This window comes from Sturnira hondurensis, unplaced genomic scaffold, assembly GCF_014824575.4.
Source record: "Sturnira hondurensis isolate 20B ecotype Veracruz unplaced genomic scaffold, ASM1482457v3 Scaffold0006496, whole genome shotgun sequence".
Taxonomy (NCBI): Eukaryota; Metazoa; Chordata; class Mammalia; order Chiroptera; family Phyllostomidae; genus Sturnira; species Sturnira hondurensis.
In genome coordinates, this window is record NW_028079127.1 from 12307851 (window position 1) to 12321340 (window position 13490).

The following is a 13490-nucleotide window of genomic DNA, read 5'->3' on the forward strand; positions in this document are numbered from 1 at the left end:
CCTGAACTAAGGGGAGGGATGCTGGTGAGAGGGAGGAGCAGGGCAGAGGAGGATAAAGGGGGAAAATGGGACAACTGCAATAGCATAATCAATAAAATATACTTAAAAAATAAAACAAAATCAATAAACATATTCTTGGGTGAGGATTTAAAAAATCCAACAATATCATATTTTTTACAACTATTAAAAAATTCTTTCCAATTAAACTAGATTATTTCTTTAAGAAACATCTCACACAATGAACCAGATCACACGACGCTATTATAGTCTTAGTTCCTAAAAGTCTCCGTTCTGCTGCCTGGGAGCCAGGGGCAGCCTCGGGATTCCTCAGAGCTCAATTCTGCAACGGTGTCCATGTGAAACAAAAGGGAGCCGGCAAACCCTTGAAGGCACATTCAACTCACTCCGGGCACATTAAAAAAAATACCTTTCCTGGGCCTCAGTAAGAGAAATCTCGGTCAATTCATTTGGAGTGGGGCCCTGGCATCACAATTTTTAATCCGTTGAAGAGGAATGTTAGTGCAAGCCAGTGGTTTTCAAATTTTTTAGTCACAGGACCTTGGCACGAGTCCCTCCTTACCCTGACAGGTAATGCGTGACAGGTGTATGAGGTCTCTCCTGGCACCACAAACTGCCTCAGGTTTCGGTGAAGTCCTCGTTCTCCCCAGTGTAAACACAGACCACCCAGTCCGTTCAGAAGGAAGCATTTTAGGAAGAGAGAACGGAAATTGACCTATGAAATGTTGGTGGAGGGAGCACTGAATTTACAAATAGTGACTCCGCTTCCTAGTGTGTGATCTGCAGTTTTAAATTTAACTCGGATTTACTCAAATCTCCTACACCACATATATTTGTCGGAAATTGTCCTGGACTCCCCACTTGACAGCCTTTAACACTTTTACACACAGACATTCTTCTTTCTTAAATCCCACGCGACTGCAGCACAGGGCTGAGCAACCTGGCGCGGCTGGGGGCGCAGTCCCAGCGACTCCGGCCGCAGAGACCGCGGAGACCCTTAAGAGCCGGTGCCGGACCCCGGGCACCCGGAGCTCCCGGGGCGCATTCTGGGGTGCCAGGTGAGCCGGAGGGGCGCCGGCTAGTTGCGGCCCGCTGAGCGCGCTGCGGCGTTGCGCTCAGCGTGGAAAGTCCGCCGAACTTCTATCATCTCCAAATTTGCAGCAGTTGGAGACCCTCGGCAGAGTGCCCCGACCCCATCACCGGCCGGAGTTGTGGCGGAGCGGAGGACACACTTCAAATCCAGCAAAGACTAAAACTGCTGCCTGTCTGCGTAGCCCAGCCTGCCCTTGCAACCCAGCGCTTCGCGAGCGCAGAGCCTCCCAAGTGCGGGGAAGGCAGCCGGAGTCCAGGACTCGCGTCCCGGCCCCGCCTAGGAGGAATCCTGCGGCGCCTGAATGGACCAGAGGGACGTCAGTCAGGATATGGGCGGGTCCTGGGAGCGCCCGCCCCCTGGCCGGGCTATAATGACTGGCCCGGCGCTGCGGCCGCGGGCGGGTGAAGGTGCGCGCCTGTGCCGGGGTGAGGCTGAGGGCGCGCGCGGCCGGGTGCAGCTGCCGCAGCTGCCGGGCGGCGGACCGCAGCCGAGACCCGGGGAAGGGGAGGAAGGGGAGGGGGCGAGATGGAAGGCGCCTGGGCTGCCAGTGTTTCGTTCACACTAACTCCCGAAGGTGTTGCTTCCAACTTTTACCTCCTTAGGAAGCAGGAAACGATAGTATTAGGAGATCTGACACTAGAGTGTCAGTGCCGGATCTCGTATCTCCCACATTAACCCCCACCCCTCCCCAGTCCCTTGTCTGGTCTCAGCTTTATTATCATTTTTATTCACCTCTAGAACATGGACTTCGCCTGCCTCTGGCTAGGGCTGCTGCTGCCTTTGGTAGCTGCGCTGGATTTCAGCTACCACCACCAGGAAGAGATGGAAGAGTTTTTGAAGAATATTGCCCAAAACTACACTTCTATCACTCACTTACACAGTATTGGGAAATCTGTGAAAGGTAGGGTCCATCTCGTGCACTTTTCCAAACCTTGCTTTCATTCATTAAATATACCTTAGTTTCATGTCCCCTCTCTATGAAGCTACTCAGAGGAGCTCCAAGCGGGTACACCAATGCCTTTGATTGTTGGTTGTTTTCTGCTTTTGTGTGTTGTGTTGCTTTATTTTGTCAGGGGAGTAGTAGTAACAGGATGACCTGAGTTTTACTAAATGCTTCTGCTGTCATTCGATGTCACTGAGTCCTAGGAGTTAATGAATGGTGCTCTGTCTTTTGGATCTTGCAAACATCAGTTGCCTGGAATGTGTATTTTCGTTCTTTTTCTAGACAAGCCTCTGCCAGGGAAGTCAGTCCGTTTATCCATCTCAGGTTTCCCTTTTTGTTGACTTCTTTAAATATGATTCAGACTGTTAGTATCTCGTCTAAAGGTCTCTTTTGAACAAAAATAGTGCGATTCTGTTGATGAGATTTCCTTGTCATGTATAATTACCCGAAATGCTTCAAGTCTTGAAAAAAAAATATGGCTCTGATACTGTTAAAGGCTGTTTTTAAAATCATTTGAATAAGACAATTGCTGGATAATAAATATACATTAAGAGTGATTGCTACTGCTTCTAGCATTTCCACATTTATCATTTAATTGCTTTATTGATTTAATTTACAAACTAGATATTAAATATAAATATATAACTTTACACTAAGTAGTTATCATTTTTATAGATGGGGATGTTGAATCATAAAGATATTAAGTATTTTGCCCACGATCACCCCACTGGTAAGTTTTATAACTAAATTTGGCATTCAGGTCACTACTTCAAGGCTTGCACATTGGGGCAGGGCAAATAATTTTTATCAGATATTACTTCTTAATCCTCTTTAATTGCATTGGTACCTGCAAAGAGACTAAATCAAAAGTCTTGTCAAGTTTATGTAGTCTCACCTTTTTATATCTTCAAGCCCTAACTGGATTTTAGCTCTGAGCTTTTCAGCCAATTGGGAGTCTCTTAATTACCATATTATTACTGTTTTTCCCCCAAATTAAGGTCAAGGTTTCTATATTAGAAAAGAGATATTACATAAATTTACTTATGTGCAATGCAAAATAAAAATCCTGGGCTTATCTGTCTGATGACGCCTTTGTTTTTAAACAACATTGCCAAAGAGATGGTGCCAGAACTATTTTGCCTTGCTCTATAATCCAAAATTATAGAGGTTGCGTGTATGAGAAATCATATCTTGAATCAGCATATGTATTCAACCTTTTGAAATCACTTCCGTCTGAGGTTAGATAGGAGCAGTTTTGAAAGATCTAAGAGTACTAATTATATTAGTAAAGGAAATATAGACCACAACTAGCTTGAATTATTGTTCAGTCATCATGTACACCACAAGATGAGGAGGATATTGTTAATTTTAAGTACAAAATTAAGTACTAGATTTGGTAATTTTTTATTTCTGCAAGCACAGAGTGCTTGTGAAAGAAAGCTGGGGACTCTCTTAATGTGAACCAGCTATTTTGATCCATCCTGCATGATATCAGACCGCAGAGCAGCAGGCTTTTTCGCTTTGTGTGCACTCCTGCAGTTAAAGCGCTGAGGAGCTATCATGTAAAAATGATATGACACCAGCGGTCAAATGTGTGCGCTGAGTGTGTTCTGAATAATTACTCAGATGAAGAAAACCCCCAAATCTGCTATTAGGTTCCAAGTGGTAGGTTAAAATACACACTAGTAGCTGGGAGTCAGTTGCTACTGTATCTGTATGTTAGTCTGAGCATTAAAGACAGAGCTGCTATGTAGGTACTTTTCACCAGGCAGGCAGTTTTTCCTGGCCAACCTGCCCTCTGGAGCAGGAGTACCGATCTCTTTTCCCTGTTGTCAAAAAAAAAAAAAGAAAGAAAGAAAGAAAGAAAAAGAAAAGAAAAGAAAAGAAAAGAGCCAACACAACAAGAGCCATTGGTGAGAATGAAGCAAAATTATACCTATTTTTTTGTCAGATTGGCAAAAAATATAACATATATTTTGGTGTGCTGCAGAATTTTAGTAGTTAGTTTATGTGTGCCATGAGATTAAAAAGGTTAAAAATAGCTGCTCTAGTGTAAGATAAGTTTGCTTAGCAAATAAGATTTATCACACATGGTATTTACTTTCTTTTTGTTATGACTATGGGCAACCTACTCAGAGGGAGAGTAATATTCCTACCTTGCCAAATACATTTTTCAATTTCTGTATATGCATATTTCATATATTCTCACTGTTGTAATAATGGGTTCCATTCTACTTTTTCTTCAGTTCTCATTATTTTAAGACATATTTCCATGGATTGAAGTCTGCAGATGTGCATTGGTTGCTATATAGTATTTGATCCTCTTGATTATCTGAGTTTTCTTAAGTCGTTCACCTTTTTAAGACATCTATATAGATTCTGGTGATCTTTTTTAATAAATAGTGATGCTATAAAATCATCAGGGTATGTCATGCTAAGTACCTTTTATTATATTTGGTGATTTTGTTCAGTTTTTTATGTGAACTGTTTGAAAACCACAGAAAAGTTGAGTGCACATATACCTTTCACTTATGTTTCAGACATAGTATTGGTAGACTGACCGTATTTCAGGTGCATCTTTGTAGAAACAGCACTACCAAATAACATAGTAAAGACAATCTACGTGAAACAAGAGAAGCAACTCAAACAAACAAACAAACAAACAAACAATCAAACAAAACACCTGACCACTGAGTTGAGAAAAATCAGTACATTGTTCACTGGTTCCTTCCTCTGTTCTGTTAAAGAAGCTTCTGCCCCGTCCCCTCCTTTTTTGAAATTTCTAACCCTGTTTGAGTAGCAGGATGCCTGAAATGTATTCAGTAATTTGTATCTGTTTGATGGATTGAATATTCGCTGAGCGAATGCCTTGTGAAGCGAGCAAAGATGTGGGCCATTTATTCTCTACATTCAGTAGTCTGCTTTAAAGTATAAATGTATTGGTGGGAAGGATGCAGACATAGCATGGGCTGGTCTCTCACCTACCTGTGGTGGATAAAACACTGGGATATCTAGGGTGCGAGGAGTCCCAGCCCCATACCAGCCCTCCAGCCCCGGGTTCCAGTGCCAGGAAGATAACTTCTGGCTAAAACAACCAGGGGGGACTGAATCAGAGGAAGAAAATTCTAGAGTCCCAAGTGGTTCATTCCTCTTAACCCTCTCACAGACTTATTCAGACTCACTTCCTCTGAGCTCTAGCACCAGGGGAGCACCTTGAAAGGTACCAGTGGCATACAAGGAGAAACTGAAGTGGCTGGCATCAAGGCAAGCAGAGGCCATTGTCCCTTTTCTGAACACTCCCCTCAACAGAGCCACAGAGCCTGTAGGATGGCACCATGTCTGGGACTCCATCAACCTGGCTAACACTGTTTGCCTCATCCTGAAGATCCCCAGTGACTCTGTCCCACTCAACTTAGAGGCCCACCCAAGTTGCTTTTCTGTATGAATAGCTGGTCTTGGTTCATGCTTCACAACTTCCTAAATCCTCTGTGGCTTCAGTGAGCCCCAGGCCCGGCACCAGCAGCAGCCAGCCTAGATTCACAGCTTGGCTTCACTTGGGGATCTCCAAGTCTAGCACCTGTAGCAGCCATCTCTGATTGCTTTATAGCCCAGGCAGGGTGAACCTGGACAAAAACACAGATGGGAGCTGACCTTGGCCTGTACCACTCAGGAAACCCCAGAGCCTGCACACCCAGTGGACAATTATGGGCCACGTCAAAGTACCACCACCCTGTCCCTGCACAACGGATCCTCCACGGTGGGTGGAAGTTGGTGGTTAGTGATCATAGCTAGTCCTTGCAGCGGACTGGCCTGGGTAAATCCCTCCCATTGACCTGCCAACAGCAATCATGGCTCAACTATAAGAAGAGGGTATACTCAGCCCACACAGAGGGCACACTGGCTTGAGTGATAGGGAAGGCTGTGCTACTGGACCCTACAGGACACCTGCTACATTAGGCCACACCACCAAGACATGAGTCGAAGCAGCTCTACCTAATACATAGAAACAAACACGGGAGCCTGCCAAAATGAGGAGACAAAGAAACGTGACACAATTGAAAACTGATCAAAACTCTAGAAAAAGAACTACGTACAAGGGAGATAAGCAATCTATTAGATGCAGAGTTCAAAACACTGGTAATGAGGATGCTCAAGGAACTTAGTGAAGACCTCAGCAGCATAATAAAGATTCAGTCAAAAATGAAGGGGACACTAATTGAAATACAAAACAATTTATAGGGAAACAGCAGTAGAGTGGATTAAGCCAAGAATCAAATCAATGATCTGGAACATAAGGAAGCAAAAACAACCATGCAGAACCACAAAAAGAAAAAAGAATTAAAAAAACTAAGGATAGTATAAGCAGTCTCTGGGACAACTTCAAGTGATTCAACAGTCTCATCATAGGGGTGCCAGAAGGAGAAGAGAAAGAGCAAGTAATCTCTTTGAAAAAGAGATAGATAGGAAATCTATTTGAAAAAAATAATGAAACACAACTTTCCTAACGTGGTGAAGAAAATAGACATGCAAGTCCAGGAAGCAGAGAGTTATAAACAAGATGGATGCACTCCAAGACACATCATAATTAAAATGCTAAAGGTTAAAGGTAAAGAGAATCATAAAACAGCAAGAGAAAAGCAGTTACTTACAGGGGAGTTCTCATAAGACTGTCAGCTGATTTCTCAAAAGAATCTTTGCAGGCAAGAAGGGACTGGCAAGAAATATTCAAAGTCATGAAAAGCAGGAGCCCACAGCCAAGATTGCTCTGCCCAGCAAAGCTATCATTTAGAATCAAAGGGCAGATAAAGAGCTTCCCAGACAAGAAAAAACTAAAAGAGTTGATTGTCACCAAACCATTATTATATGAAGTGTTAAAGGGTCTTATTTAAGAAAAAGAAGATCAAAACTATGAACAATAAAATGCAAATATATATATATGTGTCAACAACTGAATGTAAAAACAAACTAAACAAAGAAGAATGGAGACAGAATCGTGGATACAATGAAGCATTTTGATGTTTACCAGATGAGAGGGAGGTGTGGGGGAATGGGTGAGGAGGTGCCCTAAGAAGTACAAATAGGTAATTAGAGAATAACCATGGGGATGTAAAGTACAGTGTAGGATATGGAGTAGCCAAAGAACTTATACACGTGACCCATGGACATGAACAATGGCAGGGGCATTGCCTAAGGGAGTGGGGGTTGCAGGGTAGAGGAAGGCAAGGAGGAAAAATCAGTATGATTGTAATAGCATAACCAATAAAATATAATTAAAAAATAAAATATAAAGCATAACCAATAAAATATAATTAAACAATAAAATAAAAGTCAAATGTATTTATTGTGGATTTCCCTTTTCGGCTTTTCATGCCCTCCAGAATTAGTTCTAGCACCATTATAAATGAGAATTCCTACCATCTCTGTTTTAAGAATCATGTCGTGCCTTTGAACCTTTACTTTATCTAATTAAGGAAGCTTGGAAAGGGCAAAGGGTAGCTAATAAAAATCTCTGTTATCAAGTGTTTTCCATGTGTTAGGTATTTTAATGCATTATTTCAATCTCAACAACTCAAAGTAGGCACTTTCCTCATTTACTGAAGAGATCAAATACGGCACAGAGAATCTAACTTGCTGAAAATCACGTGGCTAACAAGTGTTAGAGGGAGGTTTCGAACTCAGATTCACCTACCTCCCAAGCACATTTCTTTTCTCTTTAAAGAAGTAGCTTGAATGGACCTGGAGATTATTATGCCAAGTGAAATAAGCCAGTGAGAGAAAGACAAATACCGTATGTTTTCACTTATATGTGGAATTTAATGAATAAAATAAACTGATGAACAAAACAGAAACAGGCATGGAGACATGGAACAGACTGACAGAGGGTGGGGGAGGGAGGGATTGGATGAAGGAAGGTGAGGGGATTTGTCAAAAACACACATGCATAACCCATAGACACAGACAACTGTGTATGTCATGGCCAGAGAGAGGGGTGGGGATGAGGGCTGGGTGGAGGTGGGCAAAGAGGGGGAAAATGGGGACATAAATAAGAGAACGAACAATAAAAATGAAGTTAAAGAAAAGCAGCTTGACATAGATGTAGCAGGTGACCTGGAGATTGTGGTTGTAAGTGGAGGGTTTCAGGTTTATGCTTTGGGCCATGAAGTGTTGTCCGTTACAGAACCCATTATCCCCTTGCTTAGTGAGCTGCTGAAATGTGGCTAGACCAAACTGAGATGTCCTACAGTGGCTTTGAAGACTTAACGGGAAAAAAATAAAATTCTCTATTAGTATTTTATTTTGATTACATGTTAAAATGATATTTTAATGCATAGATTAAATAAGAAATACTTAAAATTAATTTCATCTGTTTCTTTTTACCTTTATTAATATGGTTTTGGTTATTAGGACATTTTAAATTACATATGTGACATTTATTATACTTTGATGGGCTATGTTGATCTAGAGGCATATTTATTAGTAATATTTTTCTGGGCACAAAAAGAATTCAAGTTCATTTAGAAAATTTGGAAAATACCAAAAACAAAAAATCTCACCATCTAAAGGAAACAAGTGATTTCCCCCTTCCAGCATGCCAAATATCTTGTTTGTCCATGCAAACTTTTATTTAGAAAATTTGATTTTTTTAAAGATTTTATTTATTTTCTTTAGAGAGAGCAGTAGGGAGAGAGAAAGAGAGGAAAAGAAACATTGTGTTGTTGCCTCTTGCATGCCCCGATTGGGGACCTGGCCTGCAACCCAGGCATGCGCCCTGACTGGGAATTGAACCAGCGATCCTTTGGTTTGCAGGTACTCAGTCTACTGAGCCACACCAGCCATGGTGAAAATTTGACTTTTAATGATTGCTTTGTGTCCTATGAATGAATATACTATTGTTTATTTAACCCATACCACACTGATGAACATTTAGTTTGCTTCTAAACTTTCCTTCTTATAAACAATGCCACAGTGAACATCTTGGCAGCTAAGACAGCAAAGGTGGTCAATGCACAAGCTTTGGAACCACAGTGCCCAAGTTCAAATTCTAGGTTCTATACTCTGTAGGTAGTTTGGCCTTGGGTTGTTAGCACAAAATTGATAGCTACATAAGAGCTATTGTTAGGGAGACATTTGCTGATATTAGGGGTATGTTTTCATAAAAGTAAATTATTGGGTCTTAAGCAGTTTTATGTTATTTCATACATGTGACCAAATTTCCTTCCAAAAAGATTGTATTGATTTAAACTCTCATGAAAAATGTATGCTAAGGAAAGAACAATTCTTCCAAGTCTTATATTACTCATAAATCAATCCTGGCATTAGTGATTTGAAAGATCAGTGGAGTCTTTGTCAAAGAGTACAAAGTTTTCATTATACAAGATGAATATGTCTTAGATATCTACTGTATAGCATAGTGCCTGTAGATAATAATACTCTATTGTATGCTTAAAATTTTGCCAGAAGGATACATGTTATGTTGAGGCAGTGGTGATGACGATGATGAAAGATTAGTGTACTATCAACTTTTATTTGTGTTTAACGTATAAGGGAGAATTTCTTTCCCATGCGTTCTTTCACCCGAGAACTCTCATCTTCATGTATTCATTCAACAGATATTGATTTAGTTCCTCTGCCAGGGATCTTTATACAATTTCAGATGCTCAGAAGTCCCCCTAGATGTGGCTTAGACTCCCACCCCAGAGAGGTGGGTACTGTGTCCATACACCCACAGGTCTCTCACTGTCTACTGCCCCCGACTGTGTAGATTCTGGCAGGTGATTGGCCCTCAAGAATAAAACAAAAACAGACATTGTATATTCAATTTTGCCACAACACTTAGTTTTCTGTCACACTCTGTTTACTTCTCAAGTATGGTCGTGAAGCCAGTGTGCTTGAGATCCTGTATACAATGCTCTTTGACACAAAGGAGGGGGACGTGTTGAGGACTCAATATCTAGAAAACCACTGAAATCTAGGAGTTTCAGCTGAAATACCCATATTTGTGACCTCAAGTTACACTGATTAAGCAAGACTTTCCTCTTCTTTAACTTGAAATGCACAGTTTTTTTTGTTCTGAAACATCTTATAGATATTGCCCTTGTTTATTACCATTCAGGGGTTTTTAAAGGCACTGCTTTTTTGTTTGTTTTCTTATAAGAAAATTATTTAGATTTATTCTGTTTGTAGTATAATTTTTTAAAGATTTTTATTTATTTATCTTTAGAGGGGAAGGGAAGGAGAGAAGGAGAGAAATATTAATGTATGGTTGCCTCCTGTGAGTCCCCTGTTGGGGACTGGCCTGCAACCTAGGCATGTACCCTGACTGGGAATTGAACTGCGATCATGTGGTTCGCAGGCCCGTGCTCAATCCACTGAGCTACACCAGCCAGGGCACGTAGTATAATTTAAAAGAGAAAATGGAGACAGAGAATATTCTAAAAATAACACAGAATTTTACTCTGCTTCTTATATCTAGTAACCATTTTTATTCCAAATCTCAAATGTATCTAAACAGATACACACTAGATGCAAATGGCATTTGAAACTTAAAAAAAAATGACCGCCAACATCAAGTGAATTTTACTATTGCCTAGCACTTTACATATCTGTTTCTCTGAATCATTTTAATGATGTTGTGAAATGCCATTATCATCCCCATATTTGTATGTGAAGAACTGAGATAAAATGAATTGTCCATAGTTTGTAATGACAGATTGGTGACTGGAACCAATCTGTCTTATGCCAACTAATAAATAAACCCTTAAACCTTTTTTGCTGTAGAGAAAAGTTATCTTTGTCTCTGTTCTTGTCACCTACCCTCCCTCCTACAGATCTTCCCCGTAACCCCCGTGATTCTGAAAAAGTTCACAGGCATCCTCTGTCACCCAAGCATATAAATGTTTATGGTGTTTTGTTTGTTTTGTTTTTTGTGTGAGTGACCTGTGGAATTTCTTGAACCCTTTCAGTATTCACAGTTTCATCCAGAGCAGTTCAATTCCTAATTTTTTGGCTGTAAACTTAATTTTTCCTATATGCAAAACATTTGGATTATGAGACAGAAGAAGGCAGAGATTTTGGTTTACACACTCATGGAACACCACCCATCCACTAAAGGGCATCTTCTAAAAACAGTGGTTCTCATTATGGGCAGTAGCCCCACCTAGAGGGAATTTTGGAAATTGAAGGGCTGTTTAGGCTTTGTAAATCTTGGGTTGGGGGAGCTAGCTGGTCACACTTGGTGTACCCTCCTGATCTGGTTAGCACTGCACAGAATAGTTATTCGCAGTGAAAAATTGCCCCCTACATTTTCTGATGCCCTCTGTAGGGGAAAGACCAACTTAGAATGAGCAGAGCCTAAAACCAAACTGTTTTATGTACGTAACAAAATACTTTCCCTCACAATTTTAATGTATACTGAACTTTCCTGGAATGTAAGTATAGATACAATGAGAAAAATTTGATTTTATTTTTCTCTGAACTTGGCTGAGAGATAGTTCACATTCACNACTCTTGGTGTACCCTCCTGATCTGGTTAGCACTGCACAGAATAGTTATGCGCAGTGAAAAATTGCCCCCTACATTTTCTGATGCCCTCTGTAGGGGAAAGACCAACTTAGAATGAGCAGAGCCTAAAACCAAACTGTTTTATGTACGTAACAAAATACTTTCCCTCACAATTTTAATGTATACTGAACTTTCCTGGAATGTAAGTATAGATACAATGAGAAAAATTTGATTTTATTTTTCTCTGAACTTGGCTGAGAGATAGTTCACATTCACAGAATCCTTACACCAGTGACCACACAACCATATCAGTCTGCATTTGGAATAGATGCGGTCACCATGATGCTCAAGGAAGGTCAGCCTTCCGTATCCGCAAGTTCTGCATTGCTGGATTCAACCCACTGCAGATCAACAATAGATTTAAAAGTTATATCATTGCTGATGTGTACTATATAGTTAGGCCTGCCATGGTTGCATCTGTACTGAACACATAGAGACTTCTGTTTTCTTGTCATTATTCCCTAAACAATACTTATAACAACAATTTATACAGTATTCACATTACTGTATTAAATATTATGAGTAATCTAGAAATGATTGAAAGTATTCAGGAGCATGTCTGTGGATTATATGCAAATATCACAGCATTTATATAAGGGACCTGAGAATCCTCAAGGTTCGGTGACCGTGGGAGGTCCGGAACCCGTGCCCACGGATGCAGAGGGAGCACTGTAGAAATAAGCAGCTGACAAGTTTTATTGTGTCTCCTAGTGGACTGTGCCCGAAGTTTTACATTCTGATGTTGTATTTTATTATAAGTTGCTTTCCTTTTATTTTTCCTTTATACAGAGTGTGAACATTAAACTGGCCTTTTTGAAATTATGTACATAAATATTATATTTTCTAGGAATGTCATGCCAGCATGGTAAAGGGAGAGCTGCAAAATACTGGGTGTGAGAAAAGGGTCATAGACTGATGGGATTAAGAATGGTTAGTCTGAGGTCACAGACAGAGCTGATAGGGACCCTGTTTAGATTCCTGGAGCGGCGTCTAAAAAGGTGTTTGGTTTCTGCTCTTAGTCAGTGCACACATGTGTCTGGAGGTAACACAGTGGTGACAGCCGTATCTAGGGTTGGGAGGTGACAACTGCCATTAGCTCCAGTTGTATATTTAGAATTTCTCTTCCTATAAGAGTACAGAGCTAGAAAGTATATAAAGAATTTTAAACATAGGTAGTAGTGGAACTAATAATATATCCTCACCTGTGATCTTATTTTGTTAATAAAGACCTAAAGATTTTTTTAATCTTAAATTAAAATTAAAAAAATTACTAAATACCAACGGGCATTTGGGTTAGGGGAACGAGATTAAATCAAATCTTCCTATGTAGTGGTTTAAAACAATTGGGACTCTCCCTAACTTCTTAGCAGTTCAATGTAATGTAATATACTATAGCAGTTTGCTGAGAGGTTTGTTAAGTCCTAGTTTGAGTATGTGTTAAAACAGACATGAGTTGCACATGAAAAATGTTTCTCATCTGTGCATGTGAGATGTTTAAGTTGAAGTACAAAGTTTCTAGTCTGTGACCTTTCACATACATAACTTCAAACCATAGGGCTTAGTGTTCACTGTGTCAGGGAAGGCGCAGTCAGCTTCAAACAAGTTGCCTTCAGACTGGCCCAGAGACTTATCATGAATTTACCAAGAGCTGCAGATAGCGGCCTTTTTGGTGGGGTATGAAGGCATGAACAATAGTGCTTATGTACTTGGAGTGTTCACCCTATTACAGAGTTCACCAGGAGAAACCCGCTAAGTAGCTCTTCCATTTGTTCAAATAAAGGGCTTTCATTTAGGCACTTTCCCAGGTCTTTAATTTCTCTGAGAGGAGCCCTGGCTGGTGTGGCTCAGTGGTTTGAATTTCTCTGAGAGGAATCT

The 13490-nt window shown here is 40.6% G+C and overlaps 1 protein-coding gene across 1 annotated transcript in view; it reads left to right on the forward strand.

Moving 5' to 3' along the window:
• The first annotated feature begins 1491 nt into the window (after positions 1 to 1491).
• Positions 1492 to 13490, forward strand: part of CPM (carboxypeptidase M) — an 85897-nt gene continuing 73898 nt past the window's right edge. Inside the window, exons 1-2 of the mRNA XM_037049479.1 lie at positions 1492 to 1536; positions 1850 to 2012. Of these exons, the coding sequence (XP_036905374.1) occupies positions 1853 to 2012 (160 nt within the window). The 5' untranslated portion in view covers positions 1492 to 1536; positions 1850 to 1852. The remainder of the gene's footprint in view (positions 1537 to 1849; positions 2013 to 13490) is intronic.